Source organism: Eptesicus fuscus, chromosome 21 (genome assembly GCF_027574615.1).
Source record: "Eptesicus fuscus isolate TK198812 chromosome 21, DD_ASM_mEF_20220401, whole genome shotgun sequence".
NCBI lineage: Eukaryota > Metazoa > Chordata > Mammalia > Chiroptera > Vespertilionidae > Eptesicus > Eptesicus fuscus.
Genome location: NC_072493.1, coordinates 231,739 through 254,557, shown reverse-complemented (window position 1 = coordinate 254,557; position 22,819 = coordinate 231,739). Strand labels below are relative to the sequence as shown.

The following is a 22,819-nucleotide window of genomic DNA, read 5'->3' as shown; positions in this document are numbered from 1 at the left end:
TACTATGGAGACAGACTAAACAGATAGTACAGGCTGTCCTAGGAGGGTGAGAGGGGAGTAGGGGACTGAGGGTGGCTGGACCCTGCCTGGCAGGGAGGGGGGGGAAGGTGCTGGTGATAAAGGGTTTCTTCAGCCCTGACCTCTCCCGGGAAGTTTTCAATGTGTGTGTGTGTGTGGGGGGGGGAAGAAGTGGCTTCTGAGGAGGGTGTAGAAAATGACCTGTGGGATGGGGAACGCTTCTGGGCCTCTGGGCAGGGTCCGGGGAACTTTGAGGCCGGCATGCCCTCTCCAAACCGCACTGCAGCTGGCGAGGCGGCCTGCTGTGGGGAAGGAAGTAGTACAGGTCCTGATCAGCTCTGCCTCTCTGACCCTGTTCTGTGACCTGGGCTCAGGCCCCATCTTAGCTCCTGCTCTAGCTGTAAGCCCTGCTGCCCACTGACACCTTGGCCCTTTCCCCATCCTGCTTCTTCCTTTACTCACCATCACTCCCCACCCCTCAACCCCCGCACACTCTTCTGGGATTTCCCCATCTCATTTAGGCCCTAAAGTGCATGGATTTCAGAACTATACCCGGATCGGCTGTTTACTAGCTCTGTGACCTTAGGCTATGCTCTTAACCTCTCTAGGCCTCATTTTTTTTCATCTGCAAAGTGGGTTTCATAATACTGTCTGCCTCACAGAGTGATTGGAGGGTAAATGAGCTTATCTCTGTAAAGCCCTTAGTTTGCATGGGAAACCGCAAACACCTGGTTATTATTGCCATCTCTGGGCTCATCGTCTCTGTGTCCAAGAAGCGGACAGGGCTGTGTTGCTTGGCTGCTGGGCTCCGTGGGAGGTTCGCCTGCAGGGAACTGGGGTCTTGAATGGGCCTGATGGACACAGGGCCTCAGGTGTGATATTGACCCCCCGGGACTCGGGTGGGTTGACCTCCAGAAAAGCAACAGACGCGGTCAGCCCCTCCTGAGCCCTTCAGAATGTCCGAACTGGATGGAAACATCTGTCCCTCCTTTCATATTACAGAAGGGGAAACTGAGGCCCAGAAAGGGGCAGGGAGCAGGAGCTGGGAGCAGAGCCTGGTTCTCCCCCTCACCAGCTGGTGGTCAGTGACTTGCCTCCCCCAGAGGCCTAGGCAGCCCAAGAAGGGGTTGGATCAGGGAGGGGGGCCCAGCCTTTACCTCCAGGTCCCTTCGCCCTCTTGGCCCTGGTCACCCCAGGGCGTGATGACAAATCTGGGGAGACCTTGCTCTTTTCTCCCCAATCCTCACTACTCCTCCACCACCACATTCTGTGCATTGGGTCGATTTTCCTCCTCTTTGGACCTTTGCCCTGTGTGTTGTTAAAAAAAAAAAAGATCTTTGAGGTGGGGTAATGGAAAGCCATGAGCTGGGAGGCGGGAGCTGAGATGGTGTAACAGGAACTGGCTTAAACAAGCCGAGCTGTTTCCTCATATGATGGGAAGTCCAAAGGTGGTACTCAGACCTCACGGCGCCTCTTCACTCAGCGTCCTTAGCAGGCAGCTCTGGCCCCCAGGACTGGTTACCTCACGGTCACACACTGGCGTACCCCTGCTTTTGTCCCTGTCCCAGGCGGGAAGAGGAGGGCCAAGGTCTGTGCCAGCTGGGCTCACCCCTAAACAGGTAGCAACTTCGATCCACATCTCAGCGGCCAAAACTGGGTTCAAATCACAGGGCTGACTCTAGCTGCAAGGGAGGCTGGGAAGCTGCATATTTTAAATTGGGGCTCTGCTTATGGAATTGGGGGGGCTGGATCTTTGGGTAGGCAAGTAGCAGTCCACCTCAGCGAGCCTTGGCTCTGGGACCAGGCAAGGCCTTCCCCAGGGCGCACGAGCACTTATGGCATCTCAGGGTGGCTCTCAAATGACCTCGTCCTGTGGGCTGACACAGGGCTGGGCCAGGAGAGTGCAGCTGTATCAGCTCCCCGCACACACCTGCCCAGGTGCTTTGGTGGCAGCCCTGCTGTGCCCCTCTGTGCCTCATTCCCATTCTAGTGATGTTAACTTGTATTCTGTCATATTCCATACCACCACCTTACTATTATGAATAACTTCTTCAAGCCAATTCACTTATTGGCTTAATAAATATATTTAAATAGGAAATTCTATAATACTACAGTAATCCCTTCAGCATTAGCATCATGTGCCATACGGCGCGGCGTGGCTCAGTGGCTGAGCGTCGACCTATGAACCAGGAGGTCACGGTTAATTCCCAGTCAGGGCACATGCCTAGGTTGTGGGCTCGATCCCCAGTGTGGGGCGGCTGATAAATGATTCTCTTTCATCATTGATGTTTCTCTCTCTCTCTCTCCCTCTCCCTTCCTCTTTGATAACAATAAAAAATATATATTTTAAAAAAGAGATGTGAGAATAAATATACGAGAAGGCAAGCAATGGTAGTAAGTTGGGCTCCTCTCTCCTGCCTGACAGCGGTTCTCAGCCTGTGGCCTGCTTGTCTTTGTTTTAAGGGCGATTTGTGATGTGAGGAAGGTGTTACAGGCATGTTAGCACCAAGCAGACTGTCTCCTTCATGGAAAGGAAGTGTAAGGGAGACTCAATTTCTCCCTCCATGACCTAAGCCACTGAGAACCCCCCAGGCTCCCCCCCACACACCCCCCCCGCCGCCGCCAGGGACACAGGTGGTCTTGGCGGCCCTTTCCTGGTCTGAGGTCGGCTGACCGTTCTGAGTGCGTTTTTCCCTCCTGCAGAGGCTTCACCTCCAGACAGCCAGAGACACGCCAGGATGGAGGTCCTGAAGGAGAAAGTGGAGGAGGAGGAGGCTGCTGAGCGGGAGGACGCGGTGGAGAGGGGCGAGAAGATGATGAAGCCACCGCCGGAGACGCGGAAGGAGGAAGCCCCCATGACGCAGGAGATGCTCAGAGACCTGGAGAAGAAGCTGTCGGACATTGAGATCGTCATCCCGGAGACGCCGTGAGTGTCGGGCCAGAGCAGGGCTGGGCAAGGAGGAGTCACGCAGAATGAGGGACCTGGGCTTAGAGGGAGGCCGTTAAGAGTGAGGGCTCTGGCCCTGGCCGGTGTGGCTCAGTGGATAAAGCATTGGCCTGTGGACTGAAGGGTCCTGAGTTCGCTTCTGGTCAAGGGCATGTACCTCAGTTGCCGGCTCCATCCCTGGCCCTGGTCGGGGTGCGTGTGGGAGGCAACCAATCGATGAGCCTCTCTCACATCAATGTGTCTCTTTCTCTGTCTCTCCCCCTCCCTTCACTCTCTCTAAAAAATCTATGGAAAATATCCTCCATGAGGATTAACAGCAACAAAAAAGTGAGGGCTCTGCTTTCAGACTGCCTGGGCCAAGTCCCCACTCTGCCCCTCGCTAGCTGTGTGACCCTGGGCAAGTCACTCAACCCTTCTGTTCCTCAGTTCCCTTATCTGTTTCAAAGGACAAGTGCTGACAATGAGGATCAACCCAGGAGGGGTAGAGCCCGCGGCAGCTGAGGTGGGGGGAGGGTTCCGTGTCCAGGCCTCGCCTCATGAGGACTAATGACTGCCACCCCTCCTGTGGGCACAGGGTCGTTACCAAGGACACCAAGGTCTCCATCGACACCTCCATGCTGCCCGCTTCCTACCAAAGCAACTCGCCCAAGGAGGAGCACCTGCTGCAGGTGGCAGACAACTTCTCCTGCCAGTACAGCCACCTGTGCCCGGACCGCGTGCCCCTCTTCCTGTACCCGCTGAACGAGTGCCAAGTGCCCGTAAGGCCAGGTCGTGGGGGCGGGGAGGGCGGGGAGGGGGCTCCACAGCAGAGGGCGGAAGGAGGGGGCCACACAGCCCTGCCCTGGGCCAGAGCTTAAAGTTAGGGAAGGGCAGAGAAATAAGACAATGACCAGAATGGGCCCAGGACCGGACACTGGGCTCCTTCCTTCCAGCACTGCAACCCGGGGCACGTCCGGGTCTCTCCGGGCCTCGGTTTCCCCATCTGTGGATGGAATGGCAGAGGATGAGCCCCAAGGCTGCAAAACAGCAGCCGCAGGCCGGCCGAGCCGCACAGACCGCTTTGTTTGGCCGCATGGCGGTTTTCAACCTACGTCCGGGCAGCACTGGGGCTCGGGACTCCGCCCTGTCTCTTATCTGGAAATCCCAGGCCTGCACGCCCCTGCAGCCCTCAGCAGGGCCTTACGTGGGGGCGGGGCCGTGTGAGAGCCGGTGCTGGGGGGCCCTCCCGGAATCCACAGGGAGACCCTGGAGCCCTGGCCCACTGGCCCCGGGTGGCAGAGCAGCCCCTGAAGGGCTCTGGTAGCATGGGGTCCCCACACGGGGTGGTGGCTCAGAGCCAGACAGACCCAGCTCCACTGCCGACTGTGAACCGGAGCCAGTCCGTTTCCTCTTGGAGCCTCAGTTTCCTCCTCTGTCAGTGGCTCCTGCCTCACGGGGTCACTGGGGCTCGGGGAGGGGGTGCCAGGCCTGGCGGCACTCAGGGGGACAGTGGTGATGGCGGCAGGCACGGGTTCTTCGGGCGCCTGGGGACAGCACACGTCTGGGCGGGAAGGGTTTGGAGGAGTCGCTTTCTCCAACTCCCGAGGCCCGGGGAGGAGCCTGAAGCCCAGAGAGGCCTCCAGAGCGCCCCCTGCCCCCAGCCCGAGGTCTCTGGCTTCCTGGGAACGCCGTGCCCTCCCCCCAGGTGGAATACCCCCCCTCCCCTGCTGCAGAAGTTCGTGAGCACAACCATCCGGCCCACACTGATGCCCTACACCGAGCTCTACAACTGGGACAGCTGCGCCCAGTTCGTTGCGGACTTCCTCTCCATGGAGCCCCTGGCCGACCCTCTCAAGCCGGTGAGCACCACTCCGCCTGCATCGCCCCCCCCCCTCCCCGTGAGGCCTCAGCTGGGAAGCCAGGCGAGTGTGGAGAAAAGCACTCAGCCCAGGAGTAGGTTTGGGGAGGGGAGGGGCACGGCCCAGAGAGAGGCAGCCACTTACCTAGGGTCGCCCAGCAAGCCTGGTCTTCTGGCCCCCACCTCTTTGCCTCCCTGCCTCTCTGCCTTCGGAGCCTTCCTTTCATGGCCTCCGAGGCGGGGAAGGAAGGAGAGAGGAGGCCCTGCTGCTCAGAGGCCACAGCCTCATCTTTGGCTTCTGGTTGAGAAAGGAGGGAGGGAGGGGGGGAGGGAGGAATGGGTCCGCAGTGGGAACTGAGGAAGGGCCAGGAGGAAAGGATGGGGAGAAGGGGAGAGGAACTTTGGGATAAAGCCGTGAAATGGCCCATCAGAGACGTGAGACCGCAGCTTCCACAGTCCCGCGTCTTGCCCATCGGGGAGCCCACAGCCCCTGAGAACTAGAGGCCGGCGTGGCTGGCTCTCCCGGCACACGGGGTCTGTGGTTCGCACCCCATTCTCAGCGGGCCGCCCAGCCCACAAAGGAGAGGACCCTGTGGGGTCCCGCCTGCGTGGGCGCTAGTGCCCAGCCCTGATGCGTGGAGGGCAGGCCCGGGGCTGCGGCCGCGGTGCTGACCCGCCCGCCGTGCCAGCCCACGCACCTGTACTCCCCGACCACGGTGCTCAAGTACCAGAGGGGCAACTGCTTCGACTTCAGCACGCTGCTCTGCTCCATGCTCATCGGCGCCGGCTACGACGCCTACTGCGTCAACGGCTACGGCTCCCAGGACCTGTGCCTCATGGACCTGACGCGGGAGGCGTGCCCGCTCACCACGAAGCCCAAGACGGTAGGCCGCGCTCCGGGTGTGTCCCGCTCCTCCCCCGCCCCGGCCACTGGAACACGGCTCCTCACCACGAGTTTGGATTTCAAACCACCAGTGATTTCTCTGACCTCAGCTGCTTTTGAAAAAATATGTTTTTTATTGATTTCAGAGAGGAAGGAAGAGAGAGATAGAAACATCAGTGATGAGAGAGAATCATTGATCCGCTGCCTCCTGCACGCCCCCCACTGGGGATGGAGCCCGCAGCCCGGGCCTGTGCCCTGACCGGGAATCGAACCGTGACCTCCTGGTTCAGAGGTCGATGCTCACTCTTGGCCACTCTGGCCGGGCCGACCTCAGCTTCTAACACACGCGCCTGCGTCCCCACAGTGGCCGTCCCTCTCCCCTTGGAACAGTTTCAGCTTCCGTGTTCCCCAGGAGGTAAATTTTGTGAATGTCACGTAGCTTATTTCAAATTCCTCCCAATTTACCCTGCATATTCCATGAAAGGCCATCCAGCCACCTGGCTGGTGTGGCAGGGTGGTTGAGCGTTGACCTATGAACCAGGAGGTCACAGTTCAGTTCCTGGTCAGGGCACATACCCGGGTTGCGGGCTCGATCCCCAGTGTGGGGTGTGCAGGAGGCAGCCAATCCGTGATTCTCTCTCATCGTGGATGTTTCTGTCTCTCTCTCTCCCTCTCCCTTCCTCTCTCTGAAATCAATTAAAAAAAATTTTTTTTAAAAAGTCCATGCAGCCATTTTCAGCTGAGGAGAAACAGATAAATGGACATTTTGCCCTGCCGTCCCCGGTAAAAAGGCCCCTTTTTAACAGCAAGGGGGGAAAAGTCACCCGCCCTTCAGCAGGCGGCGGTTGTTTTTATCTGTTGACTGAGATGCCGGAATGACCCCAGGCTGCTGTGCACACACGAACACTCCGCAGTGGATTTCATTTCAGGAACCATAACAGCATGTCGCTGCCTCTGGGGACAGCCGCACCACAGGCCGATAGTGCTTTTCACGACCTGGGCTGACACCGGAACTCAGCCATCGGTGTCGGCCTCGGGGACCTGTGCACCCTGGCGGTGCTCGGGTGGAGGGAGGCACCAGCTGAGAGCCTCGCCCTCTCAGGCCCACCTCCTCAAGGAGGACGGAGCCTCCATCACTGCTTTTGGCTCCCACACCGGCCTCCGAGCTCAGCCAACCTGTTAACGACGGAAATGTCACCAATGCTGACAAGGCAGAGAGCGTCCCGGGTATGAGCCACTCGTGCCCACAGACTTGGTCGTGCCTTGGGACAGCGCCGCCTGGGAGGCCTTCTCATTGGATTTTACACGTGGCCAGAGCGGCACGGCTCGTAAACGGAGACCCGGGGGCCGAGGCTCGGTCTGTCTGGCTCTGAACCATGGAGGGTCGCGGTTTCTCCCCGCTGACTTCCACAAGCCCACCGCACCCACGCCTGCAGCCTCTGTGGTGTTTTCTCCTGGATATATATTTTTCTTGCCACTGCTCGCTCGCTCTCTCTCTCTCTCTCTCTCTCACACACACACACACACACACACAGCAAACTCTTACTTTATGTCAAGATATGAAACCCATGCCCGGCTAGTGTGGCTCAGTGGTTGAACATTGACCTATGAACCAGAAAGTCAGGGTTTGATTCCCGTCAGGGCACATGCCCGGGTTGTGGGCTTGATCCCCAGTAGGGGGCATGCAGGAGGCAGCTGAACAATGATTCTTATCCCTTATTCCCTCCCTCCCTCTCTAAAATAATAAAATGAAGATGTGAAACTCTCCAATGGCAAAACCTGGAAAGTCTGACTCCCGACAGTTTGCCCACTCTCCAGATCATAGCTCCTGTGGGCCTTGGGGGTGGGCGTGGAGGAGAGAAAACCACATCGCCTGAGTGCCGGGACTGATGGGCACCTCCCATGGCATTTCCCTGTCTTGTCAGAAGAAGCCTGGGAGAAGATTCCATTATTCCCATTCCAATGTACAGCAGGGCCCGGGGTCAGGGAGTGGAAGGTCTTGTCCAAGGTCATGGAGCTGCAAGCCAGAGAGCCCGCAGGCTCCAGGAGCAGCTGCGATCTCCTGGTCCGAGGGGTGGTGATTCGTGGCTGCTGATGTTCTTCTCTTGCTCGGTGACAGACAGTCCAGGAGAAACAAGTGGCACCACCTAAGAAGTACGCCGTCAAACCTCCCAGGGACCTGACCAGCAGGTACGAGCAGGAGCAGGAGAGGAAGAAGCAGGAAAAGATCAGAGCTGAGGAGGAGAAGCGGCTGAAGGAGGAAGAGGGGCGCCTCCAGGTGGGTCCACGGTCCTCAGCCCTCAACCCCTGAGCTCAGCTCTCCAGGGGGCGTTTCTAGGAACGGGAAAGACAAAGGTCACGGAAGAAATATGTGTATGGACGCCCCGGTCCTAAGCCCCTCCTCTGCCTCTCTACCACAGAGGCCTGGCCATTGGGAATCTCCCACTGGTGGTCAGCCGGCTTCTGGCGGTAGACTTCTCACGGCAGAGTTCTGTGCCTGGGCAGCCCCTGTTATGGTGGGCAGTTCTGGTGTCCTCCTCATTCCAGACTCTCTCACTAAAGACTCACCCACATATGCTCTCCCATCCATCCTCAACCATCTATCCCTCCCTCCACCCATCCGTCTCTCCATCCATCCACCTATTCACCATCTATCCTCCCATCTCTCCATCCATCCACCCGTCTCCCTCCCTCCTCCCTCCCTCCCTCCCTCCCTCCCTCCTCCCTCCCTCCCTCCCTCCCTTCCTCTCTCCCTCCCTCCCTCCCTCCCTCCCTCCCTCCCTCCCTCCCTCCCTCCCTCCCTTCCTCCCTTCCTTCCATCTCTCCTACCCATCCACACTCCCTTCCTTGCTTCCACCTCCTTTCCTCCCTTCTTTCTCTCCTCTCCTCCCATGTGGTATTTACTGAGCATCTCCCCTGGTTAGGCAGTAGGGACACAAGCTTGAACATGACACGGTCACCCTCTCCCAAAGGGAGGCAGGCCGGGAAGCCATATGGTGTCCCACCACCTTTCTTTGGATGGAATCTCACCACAAATCACAACACAGAAAGCCAGTAAATCCCAGCTGCCCTAGCACTCCAAAGAGCCCAGTTTGTAAACCCCAGATCGAGTCAGTCCCTCCACTTTATTGATAAGAAAACAGACTCAAAGGTGGGATGATATTCTCAATGTCCCTCAGCCAGCCAATGGTACAGTCTGGATCAGAACTCCGCTCTCCTGCCCATCCCCCAGCCCCAGGGAGGTGACACGTCCCCCTTCCCACCCACATGGTCACCCACCTGTTCTGTGCAGGAGGCGGAGAATGCAAAAGCCGACCCCCTGCACGGCCTGCGGGTGCACTCGTGGGTGCTGGTGTTGTCGGGGAAGCGCGAGGTGCCCGAGAGCTTTTTCATTGACCCTTTAACGGCACGCAGCTACAGCACCCAGGACGACCACTTCCTGGGCATCGAGAGCCTGTGGAACCACAAGAACTACTGGATCAACATGCAGGACTGTTGGAACTGCTGCAAGGTGCTGGGCAGGGGCCTGCGTGGGTGTGGCAGTTGGTGGGGGGTGACCTGTGGCAGAGCTAACCACCAGGCCCGGAGGGCTGCAGACTTTCCCTGGAGCTGAGTCCAGAGCCCACTCCCTTCTGCTGGGATTGTCTCTCTTTTGATCTGTGTATCTTGTACAAGGTGGGTGGTTAGTTTGTATGAATGACTTAAAAACATTGTATTGAAATGCAACACACATGGCAGAAAAATACACACATCCTAAGTGTACAGCTCAATGAATTTTCATAAATATGTGTATACTAGAGGCCCGGTGCATGGATTCATGCACCGGTGGGGTCCCTCAGCCTGGCCTGCACCCTCTCGCAATCTGGGACCCCTTGGGGGATGTCCGACTGCCGGTTTTGGCCCGAGGGATGTAGTAGTGCACGAAGCAGCAGGCAGCCAGGGAGGAGCTCGAGCCCAGGCCAGGTGCCGAGCCGTGCCCACTCATCCCAGCCCCGCTGCACCTGCTGCCACCACTCGGTAGCACTGCCGCGGAGGTGGGAGAGGCTCGCACCGCCACAGCTGCACTCACCAGCCATGAGCCCTGCGTCTGGCGCCTGTCGGTCAGCTGAGCTGTGCTCCCGCTGTGGGAGTGCACTGACCACCAGGGGCCAGCTCCTGTATTGAGCATCTGCCCCTGATGGTCAGAGTGCATCATAGCGACCAGTCAACTGGTCATTAGGTCATTTGGTCGCTTAGGCTTTTATATATATAGATATCTACACTAATAAAAGAGTAACATGCTAATTGACCGTACCTTCACGACGCCCACCAGCCAATCAGGAGTGAGTACGCAAATTAACCCAACAAAGATGGCAGGTTATTTGCATACGCAGGCGCCTAGCGTCTGGGGGCGTTCTGCACCACCCCAGCCGCTTCGGGCCTCTGGGCAGCGTGGGAAGGCGGAAAGGCAGCTCCGGCGCCAGCAGCCAGGGTAAGGAAGGCCCATTCTTGCATGAATCTTCATGCATCAGGCCTCTAGTACTAGTGTATAACCTTAGAGCCACTTACATGAGTTAAAGACATACACAGCTGTTCTTCAGCCTTTGCCCTCCCTCTGGGACACTGATTCTGGGGACAGCATGCCACCCTGGGAGTTACCTGGCAGGTGAGCCTAGGCACAGGTGGACTGGGATGCACAGAGGTGGAGGACTCAGGCCATGGCAGAGAAACCCCACCCCCCTCCTCTGTACAGTGCCATGTGTGCCTGCCTACTTCCCCTCCCCCTGGTGTGAGTAACACCCTAGGGAGGGCTTTCTACAAGCCTGCCATCTCCCCTCCCATAAAACCTCACTGGCTGTGTTTGCTCGACACACTGCCTGGGATGCCCCAGGCAATGCAGAATCGCCCCACATCCAGACCTGTCCCAGAGACCAACAGTGGGGCTTCTTCGTGGGAGACTGAGCAGCAGAAGGGGGCTTCCAGCCCCCCTTAGGGCCTCGGTTTCCCTGTTGAGATGAGGAGGGTGGGCATGAGCTCACAGGGGCTGCCAGAGCCCACTTTGTGCCCCTCTGACCCGGGGCCCTGGTCCCTGCTGCGCCCTGTGGAGCAGGAGGGGGGCATGAAGGCTGTGGGGTGTGCTCAGCTGGTCCCCTCCACCATCAGGACTTGATCTTTGACCTGGGAGACCCTGTGAGGTGGGAGTACCTGCTTTTGGGGACCGATAAGCCTCACCTGTCGATCCTGGATGAAGATGATGATAACCTGATTGAGGACGATGACATCGACAATCTGGTGAGTCTCACCTGCCTTAGGGGGCCGGGGGCAGGTGGAGGTGGGGGTCCTCATACTTGGTCTTGGTTCAGGCTGGCCTGACAAACGTCCTGCTAGCATGCACGTGTGTGGGAGGGGACAGTCCAGATAGACCGATTATAAATTCCTCAAGGGCCTGGATTATGGCCTCATTTTATAGATGGACAAACTGAGGCCCAGACAGATCCATTGGCCCAATGGGGTAGGGGAGGGCTGAGACTTGCATTCAGGTCCTGTGGCCCCCCCACCCCGATCCTGTTCCAGGAGTATGCCCTTGGAGCAGGCTGCTAAGACCCCCCCTTCACAGGCCGGGGAGCCCCTCACTTGTGGGCCTTTCTGCATAGCCACTATGACCTCCCCAAGCACTGCTAGGCCTTTCTTGTCCGTCCTATTAGTCCTTCTGAAGGTCACTCACCTGGGGCCTCCCCCCCAGTGGCCAGCATCCCTCCTCTGATCTCCTAGTCTTCCAGGCAGATCAGCAGGAAGGCCTGTGTGGGAGGTCAGGGGCTCAGAGGCCTTGGGGATTGGCTGTGACACCTTGGGCGAACTCCCCGATCACTGCAAGCTTCTGTTTCATCCTCCATATGTCAAATGGAGGAGTGGGGTCAATGGGTCAGTTATAGTCATTGAACTAATAATAGGTGTATTCCTTGGCTAGAGCTGCCATAACAGAGTACCACAGGCTGGGGGGCTTAAACAATAGGAATGTATTGTCTCACAGTTCTGGCTGGACGTCCAAGACCACGATGTCAGTAGGGTCGGTTTCTTCTCCTTGGCTTGTGGATGGCTGTCTTCTCCCCACGTCCTCACGGGCTCTTCCCTCTGTGTGTCTTATGTCTAATCCCCTCCTCTTATAAGCACACCCATCAGATTGGATTAGGGCACACCCTAACGACCTCCTTTTACCTTAATTACCCCTTTAAAGATTCTATCTCCCAATATAGTCACGCTCTGAGGTCCTGGGGGTGAGTTCATATGGACTCTGGGCGACGCACGGCTACCATAACAATAGGTAACTCTCGTGTGGCCCTTACTAAGTGCCCGTAGGTGCTTAACCCGAATTAACTTGTCTAAATCTTCACAACCACCGGGAGAGGTGGGTACCAGTCTTACCATTCATGATGGTTACCATCCCATTTTACAGCTAGGAAGACTTACACACAGAGGGCTGAAGTAACTTTGCCCGAAGTTACACAGCCAGTGAGTGACAGCTGGGATGTGAACCTGGGGTTGGCAGCTTGCCTCTGTAGTCGGGTTCTCAGCGGAGACTGTTCCATCTGCTGGAACTGCTTGAGGACAAATGAGACCATCGGTGTGCCGCGAGAGGCACAGCAGCTTAGACGCCCGGGAAATTGTATTGAGCATAATTCAGTGTCCTCAGCTCTGGAGACCCGACAGTAAATCCGGTGCACAGACGCCCCCTGCTGGCCGCGAGGGGTGGCCCGATTAGAGGAGCAGGCGGCGAAGGCCTGAGCACTGTTTGTGGGCGAGAAGCTTCACATGGAGGAAATCTTTTTCGGGTTTCTGTGGTCCCCTAGGCCAGTGGTCGGCAAACTGTGGCTCGCGAGCCACATGCGGCTCTTTGGCCCCTTGAGTTTTTACAAAGGCCAGCTTAGGAGAACCCTACCTAATTAAGTTAGTAACAATGTACCGACCTATATCGTTTAACTTTTAAAAATTTGGCTCTCACCCTCCTCTTCTCGGCGGGGTTCGGGCGTGCGGTCCGGTCCCCGTAATGTACGGAGGCACAGGGAGAGGGCTCCGGCCCCCTCGGCGTCCTGTCTTCGGTGCCGGCGGTTTCCAGTCCGCCGGTTCTATCCTCAAGCGCCGGGACACGGCAAAAAAATAAAAAAAATAAAAAATTTGGCTCTCAAAAGAAATTTCCATCGTTGTCCTGTTGATATTTGGCTCTGTTGACTAATGAGTTTGCCGACCACTGGTCTAGGCCAGGCCCGATTTTACGGTTGGGGAAACCAAGGCTTAGAGAGAAAGAACCAGCCGATACGGACAGCCAGGCAGTGTCCCCAGCTCTTTATGTACCTTCTACCGGTGAACCCTCCCAAGGGCCCCAGTTGGGAAACTGAGGCTCAGAGCAGTTAAGACTTCCCGGGACCCCTGAGCTGCTGTTCGGTGGAGGCTGGGGCTTGGGTCCACCTCACTCCGAGCCCCTCTCTCAACCAAGGGCCATGGCCACGTTGGTGCCTCTGACAACTGAGGGAAGGGGGACGTGCAGGGCAGGGGTGCTGCTGCCCAGCCAGGAGGGCGCAGGGGAGGCCCCAGCCCCCAGGGAGCAGGCTGCTCCCCTTCCTCCCTATCTTGAGTCACACCAGGCCAGGTCGGACCTGCCCTGACTTCTGGGTCCCCTAGGGGAGCTGACACGCCACCCTGGCTTGACCTTGGGCGAGGGGTGAGGGAGGTGGGAGGGGGCAAGACAGAGGCTCTGCCTTAACTTCTGACCCGCCCCGCCTCCCCAACAGGGCAAGGAGGACGAGGATAAGAGCTTCGACATGCCGCACTCCTGGGTGGAGCCCATCGAGATCTCCTCAGAAGGTGTGTCTGTGTGTGTCCACTCCTCCTCCCCAGGGCCTGGGCAGCAGTGACCCAGGGGGACGTGTGTGTATGTATGTATGTATGGCACAGCAGAGGCTGCCCTGGCCCCCAGCCCCTCACTCCCACCCCTTCTGCTTCCCGCTGCCCCGCCTGGTCCTTCCTTCCTGCCACGCACACTCAGTGGAGGGCCCACCAGCCTGGCGTACCGGAGGGGGCTCAGCTGACGCCGCTGGACGAGGGAGTGTGTGTGGTGGGTGGTGGAGGACCAAGGACCAGGATTCAGTCCCTCGCCCCAGCCTGCACAGCACCCAGAGGGCACAGGGGAAGGGAGGGCAGGACCCGGGAGAGCAGCAGGACAGGGTGCTCGTGCTCTGCCGACGTCTGCTGGCCCCGGAGGTCCGTCCGGGAGTTCCTAGACCCACGGGGACCAGGCCCGAGGCTATTCCAACCGGGGGAAGGGCCAGAGAAGTGTCCCGAGAACCAGACGGGGGAGCACCCCGCTCCTGGGCGGGGCCTGGGGATAGATGGGAGCTTCCAGGAGGAGGTGTCCTCTGAGCTAAGTTGTGACTCTTCAGAAGGAGCCAGGTTAGGGCAGGAGGCCTGGCAGTGTGTGTGTGTGTGTGTGTGTGTGTGTGTGTATGTGTGTGTATATGGGTGTATGTATGTGTGTGTATAGGGGTGTGTGTATGTGTGTGTATAGGGGTGTATGTGTGTATATGTGTGTATGTGTGTGTGTATGTGTGTGTATGTGAGTGTGTGTATATATGGGTGTGTGTATGTGTGTATATGGGTGTGTGTATAGGTGTGTGTGTATGTATGTATGTATGTATGGGTGTGTGTATGTATGTATGGGTGTGTGTATGGGTGTGTGTGTGTGTGTATGGGTGTGTGTATGGGTGTGTGTGTATGTGTGTGTGTGTATGTGTGTGTGTGTATGTGTGTGTGTATGGGTGTGTGTGTGTGTGTATGGGTGTGTGTATAGGTGTGTGTATGTATGTATGTATGTATGGGTGTGTGTATGTATGTATGGGTGTGTGTATGGGTGTGTGTATGTATGTATGGGTGTGTGTATGGGTGTGTGTATGGGTGTGTGTGTGTGTGTATGGGTGTGTGTGTGTGTGTATGGGTGTGTGTGTGTGTGTGTGTGTGTGTGTATGGGTCCTCTGGTCGGGCTCAGATCTGAGAACTCCAGGGCAAGAGCCACTCCTGGAGTCCACTCCCCTCTGCCCCCCCGCCTCCCCCCTCCGCAGCTGGCCTAGGGCCTGGAGGAGCTCAGCAGGCAGCTCAGTGGACAGAGGGGCTGGCTGAGGGCTGAGTGGGGTTGGCCTCCCTCCCCCTGATCTGGGGAGGTCCCTCACCCCAGCCCACCCTGTCCACAGCGTTCGAGACCCGCTGCCCCAACGGGATGAAGGTGATCCAGTACAAGAGAGCCAAGCTGGAGAAGTGGGCCCCGTACCTCAACAGCAACGGCCTCATGTCCCGCCTCAGCACCTACGAGGACTTGGAGTGTAAGGGGGGCAGCCGGGCGGGGGCAGGTCCCCGACGTGCTGCGTGGCGTCTGGCCCGTCACTGACGCTCTCTCGGGGTGAGTGTGGGCGGCGCTGCAGGGAATGGCGGGGTGCAGCCAGCACCGCTCGGCCCCCAGGCACCAAGCTGTTGGAGATGAAGGAGTGGTACCAGAATCGGGAGGACATGCTGGAGCTGAAGCACATAAACAAGGTGACGGGCCTGATCATCGACTACTTCAAGCCGGGCCACCCCCAGGCTCTGCGTGGTGAGTGGACCCCATTGCCGGGCCAGCCAGCACCTCAGTGGGGCCTTACACCCTCCCAGAGTCGCCCCACGTGACTGGCGTGTGGTGGCAAGAACCGGTGTCTGTGTGGCCACAGGGCTCTTTGGGTGGCAAGTGACAGACACCGCCCCCGACCTCCAGCCAACCAGGTGTGAGCGGCAAGGGAAGCACAGAAGGTCCAAGGAAATGTGACACGTGTCCCCCCAGGAAAGTGAGAGCAGGACCACGTGCTGATTCTGTGGTTGGGATCAGGCGCACAGTGGGGCCACGCTTCCAGAGGGGTCAGGATGCCGAGCAGTAAAACCAACAAGCGCTCCGACGAGGGCGATGCAGGGGGCAGAGGGCGTGGAGGCCGTGCACATGACCATGAACCCTGGGAAGGGAGAAAACATAAGGTCAATATATCATCTCCTCCCCCACCCCCCTAAGAAAAGGTCAGCCTCACTTGATGGTTGAAATAAAATAAATAAAATTAGCTCCCTGTGCGGGACCATCTTACAGCTCTCATGTCATCGTCAAAGATGAAAATGGCCGGCCCTACAGGGAGCGAGCAAGCGTGCAAAGCAGCGGAAGTCGCCCTGTCACTGCTGGCAGGACAGCAATGGGCACAACTCCTCTGCAGGGCAGTCGGGCAAAGTCGCCAACACCAGCCTTAAAACATCTGCTTTGACTTTGTCCTGAGCAAATAGTGGGCCAGAATAGGTTCTAAATGCACGCTGCAGACGTTCCTCATGGAGGTGTTTATGAGGAGAAAGAGGCTGGAGACCGCCTAACTACCCGCCTGGGGACCTGAGTTCCCGACCTAAGGCTCATCCGGGAGGTCAGGGCTGGGGTACCCAGCGGGGGGCCGGGGCTCCCGGTGCTGACCCGCCGCCTCCCTGGCCCCGCCTCCCGCCGCAGTGCACTCATACATGTCCATGCAACCCGAGAACGACCGCGTCATGGAGTTCTACGAAAAGGCCCGCGTGGACGGCCTGATAAAGCGGGAGGAGACGCCCAGGACGATGACCGAACACTACCAAGGACGGCCCGACTTCCTCGCCTACCGCCATGTCACGTATGGGCCCAGGGTCAAGAAGGTCACGCTGAGCAGCGCAGAGTCCAACCCCCGGCCCATCACGGTGAGGGCTTCCTGGGCTGGGGACAGGGTGCTCTGACAGGCCGGGGTGACCCAGGGTGGGGACAGGGTGCTCTGACAGGCCGGGGTGACCCGGGGTGGGGACAGGGTGCTCTGACAGGCCGGGGTGACCCGGGGTGGGGACAGGGTGCTCTGACAGGCCGGGGTGACCCGGGGTGGGGACAGGGTGCTCTGACAGGCCGGGGTGACCCGGGGTGGGGACAGGGTGCTCTGACAGGCCGGGTGACCCGGGGTGGGGACAGGGTGCTCTGACAGGCCGGGGTGACCCGGGGTGGGGACAGCCCCGACTCCAGAGGGATGTTCCCCAAGTGACCTTTCCCATTGTGCCCTCAGCCACCAGGCCAGGGAGGTGTCACTTCCTTACTGTTATAGGAAGGGTGCATGCAGACTAAACGTTTAGAATATATGGAAAAATATAAATGCACTAGAGGCCCGGTGCACGAAATTTGTGCATGGGGGGGGGCATCCCTCAGCCCAGCCTCTATCCTCTCCAATCTGGGACCCCTCGAGGGATGTCCCACTGCCCTACATCCCTCTCACAATCCAGGACTGCTGGCTCCCAACTGCTTACCTGCCTGCCTTCCTGATTGCCCCTAACCACTTTTGCCTGCCAACCTGATCACCCCCTAACCACTGCCCTGCCAGCCTGATTGATGTCTAACTGCTCCCCTGCCAGCCTGTTTGCCCCCAACTTCCCTCCTCTGCCGACCTGGTCACCCCTAACTGCCCTCCCCTGCAGGCTTGATTGCCCCCAACTGTCCTCCCTTGCAGGCCTGGTCCCTCCCAAATGTCCTCCCCTGCTGGCCATCTTGTGGTGGCCATCTTGTGTCCACATGGGGGCAGGATCTTTGACCACATGGGGCAGCCATCTTGTGTGTTGGAGTGATGGTCAATCTGCATATTACTCTTTTATTAGATAGGATAGAGGCCTGGTACATGGGTGGGGGACAGCTGGTTTGCCCTGAAGGGTGTCCCGGATCAGGGTGGGGATTCCCTTGGGGCGTGGGGCAGCCTGGGCGAGGGGCCTGTGGTGGTTTGCAGGCCGGCCACGCCCCCTGGTGACCCAAGCGGAGGCCCTGGTATCTGGGATATATTTATCTTCTACAATTGAAACTTTGTAGCCTGGAGCAAAGCCAAGACTTCTGCTTGCTCCGTGGCTGCCGCCATTTCTGTTTGGATTTGTTTACATTCTATAATTGAAACTTTGTAGCCTGGAGCAGAGGCCTGGGCTGGCCAGTGCAGGTTGAAAGCTTGGCTTCCTCGGTTGCCGGGGGCAACCCTAGCCTGCTCTCTCCAGCTCCGTGGCTGCCGCCATTTTTCTTGGGATTTATCTTCTATAATTGAAACTTTGTATTCTTGAGTGGAGGCCTGGGCCTGCCAGGGTGTGTGGAAAGCTTGGCTTCCTCTTTTGCTGGGGAAATCCAAGCCTCCCTCCTGCTCTCTGTGGTGGCAGCCATCTTGGTTGGGGTTTATTGCATATTTGCTCCTGATTGGCTGGTGGGCATGGCTTGTGGGCATGGTTTGTGAGTGTAGCGGAGTTGGGGTCAATTTGCATATTACTCTTTTATTAGGTAGGATGGAAACATATAAACATAGAGAAAAAATATAAAGGGGAAAATGGTAAAAAAAAAAAATCTCAGAATGGCATCTCTCAGATATTACTACATAATATAGGTTTGGTTTTTAGGGTCTTTTCTAACTTAATTGAGATGTGTGTGTATGTAGGTAGAATCCCTGTATCACCCACTTACTATTAAGTTGTGCGTTTCCCCCCTCCATATCATTACAAATTATGTAACCACTGAATTTAATTTTTGGCTGCATACCAAAAATCAAACCAGCCAGCCAACAAAAAGCCTCTTTCTAGCAGGAAGGGATGTCTGGTAATAGAGAAGGCTACCGGAGAGGTAGTGAGCGCCCCACCTCCGGAGGTGAGCAAGCAGAGTCTTGCAGAGGGAGCTAGAGCAGACACCCAGCAGCACCCAGGGCTGGGGTGGCTTGGCACTGGAGCCTGTGGGGCCACCAGAACCGTTGTCTGGCTAGGAGGGGCTGCTCCACAGGAACCCCTAAATGATCCCAAATTCCAGTGTCCCCGAGTGTCCTCTGCTCCCGCCCTGGGGGCCACACAGAAACCCCCTTTCCCACCACTCATCCTCTGCCTATGCGGTCTCGCAGAGAATCACAGAGCGGTTCTTCCGTGACCCGGCCAAGCCCGCGGACGAGGACGTGGAGGAGCGCGCGTTTCTGATCCTGGAGGAGCGCATCCAGCTGCGCTACCACTGCCGCGAGGACCACATCACGGCGTCCAGGCGCGAGTTCCTGCGGCGCACCGAGGTGGACAGCAAGGGCAACAAGATCATCATGACCCCCGAAATGTGTATCAGCTACGAGGTGGGCCCGGGGGCCGTGGTGGGCAGGGGCAGCGGGGTGGGGAGGAGCAGGAAGCGGGGCCCCGGGGCCTAAACTCCAGGTTCCCAGCCTGGGAGTTCATCTCTGCCCCTTGGGAAAATGAAGAGCTCCCGTCCCAGGGTCCTTCCCTCAGCAGCTCTTCTGAAACTCTTACCCCCACCCCCCCAGAAAGACAACCCAGCAGGCCACGACTACTCCCTAACCCCCCAGCCCGGGGCAGCGCAGGCCCCAGATCCCCAGACCAACGCTGGAGGAGACTACCCTCTCACCTCCTGGGGCGGGCTCTCCTGTTCAAATCCTCACTCTCCCGGCTCATTCTTGCGAGTCTCTAGTTTCTCTTCTGTTGTTCTCTCTGTCTGTTTTTTTAAATAATTGAGTTGCCATCAGTTTTGTTAAGGGCCTTTTACAATATACGGTATATATTTATATTTTTTATTGATTTCAGAGAGGAAGGAGGGGGGAAGAGAGAAAAAAAAAGACATCAATGTTGAGAATCATTGATCAGTTGCCTCCTGCACGCCCCCTACTGGGGATCGAGTCCGCAGCTCCAGCATGTGCCCTGACTGGGAATTGAACCATGACCTCCTGGTTCATAGGTGGATGCTCAACCACTGAACCATGCCAGCTGGGCTCATGTTTTTTTATACCTGGGGAAACTGAAGCCCAGAGAGGTTAAGCAACTTGCCTGAGGTCACACAGCTAGAAAATGGCAGGGGAATTTGAACCCAAGAGGTCTGGCTGCGGAGTCCACCGCGCCCCCAGCCGTCGCTGCCTCTGTCACTGGCCGCCGTCCCAGGTGGAGCCCATGGAGCACACCAAGAAGCTCCTGTACCAGTACGAGGCCATGATGCAGCTGAAGGAGCAGGAGAAGATGTCCCGACATCAGGCCTGGGAGTCGGAGCTGGAGGTGGGGTTCCCTGGGAGAGTGGGCAGGTGGGAGGGGCCAGGGGTGAGGGGTGCCTTAACCAGGTCCTCCCCCACTTTCCAACTCAGGTGCTGGAGATCCTGAAGCTTCTAGAGGAAGAGGAGGAGGCGCACACGCTGAAGATCTCCATCTACGACACGAAGCGCAATGAGAAGAGCAGGGAGTACCGGGAGGCCATGGTGAGTCTCGCTCCCTCCCCGGCCCCGACTTTTTCTGCACCCCCCGGGCCTCCGGGTGATGAGGATGATGAGGGATTCTGCCGGGCAGCCTCTCTAGGGGATGAAGTCATTGACCTCATTGTGCTCATCCTTGCTGCTGAGCCGACCATTCCTATGTTTCACCCCAAAGGGCACTCAGGACCCAGGCCAGGTCTCCCCCACCTCCAGGGGCTGAGGCCAGCCCCGGGCCGCTTCTGCAGGCGGGAAGAAGGAGAAGCGTGTGCCCACCTCCACCTGCGGCTCCCCTCGAGCTCCAGGCCTGGCCACGGGCCTGAGTTCTCCATCCCCTGCCGCACAGGGCGTTCAGGTTGCCCCCTCAGGTTGCAGGGCCCAGCCTGGTTTCGAGGCCAGCTTCTAAACCTCCTTCACCAACCAGGCAGAGATTTCTAAAAACAGGTGGAGGTTGGAGAAGCAGGACAGGGCATCAGACGACTGGTTCTCAGACTCCCAGAGATGGGCACCAGCCCCCACATCTCTCCCGTGTCCCTGACCCTTGCCTGCCAACACGAGACAATAGGCTCCAGGGTGAAAGGGGAAAAGGGAGAGAGTTACTGGTAGTTTTTGAATCAATGTCATGAATAACAATCATTTCTCACCATTTACTGTTCGAGCATCAACTGATCGTTAGGTGTGTGCTGAGGCTCAGGTAGAGACATGAATTCAAGGACGATAGAGAGTTGGCTGTTACCAATCACCACATGTACAAGAGACAGCCCCCAGGCCGCTCCAAGGCCTAGTCCCAGAGGCACCAAGCACTGGGCTCTGGGTTTGAGGACTGGTTTTGTGTGGTCACGTGTTGGTGCAGAGCTGGCCGGAAGGTCTCTGCAGCCCCTGCTGGTCCAGCTGACTCCCCTCCGCCCCCACAGGAGCGCGTGATGCACGAGGAGCACTTGCGGCAGGTGGAGGCCCAGCTGGACTACCTGGCCCCGTTCCTGGCCCAGCTGCCCCCAGGGGAGAAGCTGACACGCTGGCAGGCCATTCGCCTCAAGGACGAGTGCCTCATTGACTTCAAGCAGCGGCTCATCGACAAGGCCAACCTTATCCAGGCCCGTTTCGAAAGGGTACGGCCAGGGCCCTGGGTAGAGGAGAGGACCTTGGCATCCTCATCTTGAAAATGGGCACGGGCTCCTTGCCCCCCATGTCACAGACTTGTGAGGGACCAATTGCCTGGAGTTTCCAGATGACCAAGTTGACCTTCCTTACTCTTGCTCATTGGGTGGAAGGGTGGATGAAGGGATGGATGGATGGGTGAGTGGTGGGTGAATGGATGGGTGGTGGACGAACAGGAGGATAGATGCGTGGGTAGGTGGAGGGATGAGTAAATGAATGAATGGATGGGTGGTTGGATGGATGGAAGGATGGTGCATTGTAACAACTTCTAGTCCTTGATGCATTTCTGTTGGTTGGAAGGATACCATGCAGTTCCTATGCATTATCTCATTTAATCTTCACAAAGAGCTCTGTGTGGTGGTGGTGGTGAGTGTGTATAATGACCCTCGTTTGACAGACAGAACATTGGAAGCTCTGAAAAGGTAACTTTTCCAGAGCCGCATGGCTGTCTGTCTCAAACCCTGCTCTGACCCCATGGGCTTGGTATCCCTCAACACAACCCCAGGGGCCCCCCCTCACTCAAGGCGTTTTCTGGCTCCTCTGGCTTCTGTGGATGGTGACTGCGGAGTCAACCCTCACGGGTTCTCTGGTGAGGGGGGTGGGTCTCAGCCTAAGACCCGGGGGAGGGTCAGCCTGCATCACCCCTCCTGTGCTCTCCTCTCCGTGCCCGCAGGAGACCCAGGAGCTGCAGAAGAAACAGCAGTGGTACCAGGAGAACCAGGTGACCATGACCACCGAGGACGAAGACTTGTACCTGAGTTACTGCTCTCAGGCCATGTTCCGCATCCGTATCTTGGAGCAGCGGCTCAATCGGTGAGGGGGGGCAGGGGAGCCCCAGGGGACCCACTAGGAAGCCGGAGCACCAGCTTTGTAACCCCACCTCCACCTCTCGCTCCTCCCTTGGATTTCAGACACAAGGAGCTGGCCCCGCTGAAGTACCTGGCGCTGGAGGAAAAGCTCTACAAGGACCCACGCCTGGTGGAGCACCTGAAAGTCTTTTCTTGATGCCCCTCTTGGGGCCGCAGCCTCAGCTGGCAGAGAGAGGACCCCGCCCCCCCCCCCCCCCCCCCCCCAGCCCAGCCCCTGTGTTCCTGCAACCAACTAATGACCTCGGCATCAGGTGCCTGGCCTCACTGCCGCTCCACCTCCCTGCAGCCCCACCTGTTCCTGCTTCTTTATGATTTTTCTGTAAATAAACACACTTGTGATTTGCAGTTTATACCTCCTTTCACAAGCTCCAGCACCAGCCTTTCTCTCCTTCCCTTCTTTATCCATAGCCTGGGACCAACTGCCTCTACCCACTGTGGCCACCTTCCTCCTTGACTTCCTGTTCTTTCCATTGGAATGCCGAGCCTTTGCAACCCCTCTGCAGGTGGTCTCAAGAATTATCTAGCCTAAAATGTCAATGATCCTGAGGCTGAGACACCCGCTTGGGCTCAGTGGAAATGGAACAAACTACAATCATATGAATGATATGGTTGCATTTCTCAGGGGGACTTCTGAGGAGCTGGTCATATTCTTCTTGACCTGAGCATGTTCAGATGGTGAAAATTCATCGACCTCGTACCCTTACAGTATATGGGGAATGTGTATTATACTTCATTATAAAGTGTTTCAAAATGGTGGTCATGAGTCTAACCATGCTTTAACTTCCATTTAACAAGAAATTCAGAGGAAAAGGAACAAGGAAATGACACTAGAAG

At 57.5% G+C, this 22,819-nt stretch overlaps 1 protein-coding gene and 1 non-coding gene across 2 annotated transcripts; both read left to right on the top strand.

Moving 5' to 3' along the window:
* Nucleotides 1-9: 9 nt before the first annotated feature.
* On the top strand, nt 10-22,163 carry DRC7 (dynein regulatory complex subunit 7). Its single transcript, XM_028126915.2, has 18 exons — nt 10-46; nt 2,722-2,944; nt 3,540-3,723; nt 4,678-4,803; nt 5,492-5,686; nt 7,805-7,963; nt 8,978-9,196; nt 10,828-10,956; nt 13,452-13,524; nt 14,904-15,032; nt 15,170-15,298; nt 16,217-16,437; nt 18,630-18,845; nt 19,660-19,770; nt 19,857-19,967; nt 20,873-21,067; nt 21,790-21,929; nt 22,028-22,163. Exons 2-18 carry the CDS (start codon nt 2,757-2,759, stop codon nt 22,119-22,121), a joined length of 2,619 nt encoding a protein of 872 aa, XP_027982716.1. The 5' UTR covers nt 10-46; nt 2,722-2,756; the 3' UTR covers nt 22,122-22,163.
* Nucleotides 12,665-12,812, top strand: LOC114226727 (small nucleolar RNA SNORA57). Its single transcript, XR_003612823.1, has one exon. It is a non-coding gene; the product is annotated as a small nucleolar RNA SNORA57 (small nucleolar RNA).
* Nucleotides 22,164-22,819: the final 656 nt, after the last annotated feature.

Bases quoted from the DNA above. Each gene is read 5' to 3' on its own strand.
- DRC7 (XM_028126915.2), top strand. From the start codon at position 2,757: ATGGAGGTCCTGAAGGAGAAAGTGGAGGAGGAGGAGGCTGCTGAGCGG. The intron at 3,724-4,677 runs GTAAGGCCAGGT...CCCCTGCTGCAG, and splicing joins TGAACGAGTGCCAAGTGCCC to AAGTTCGTGAGCACAACCAT. The intron at 15,033-15,169 runs GTAAGGGGGGCA...CTCGGCCCCCAG, and splicing joins CACCTACGAGGACTTGGAGT to GCACCAAGCTGTTGGAGATG.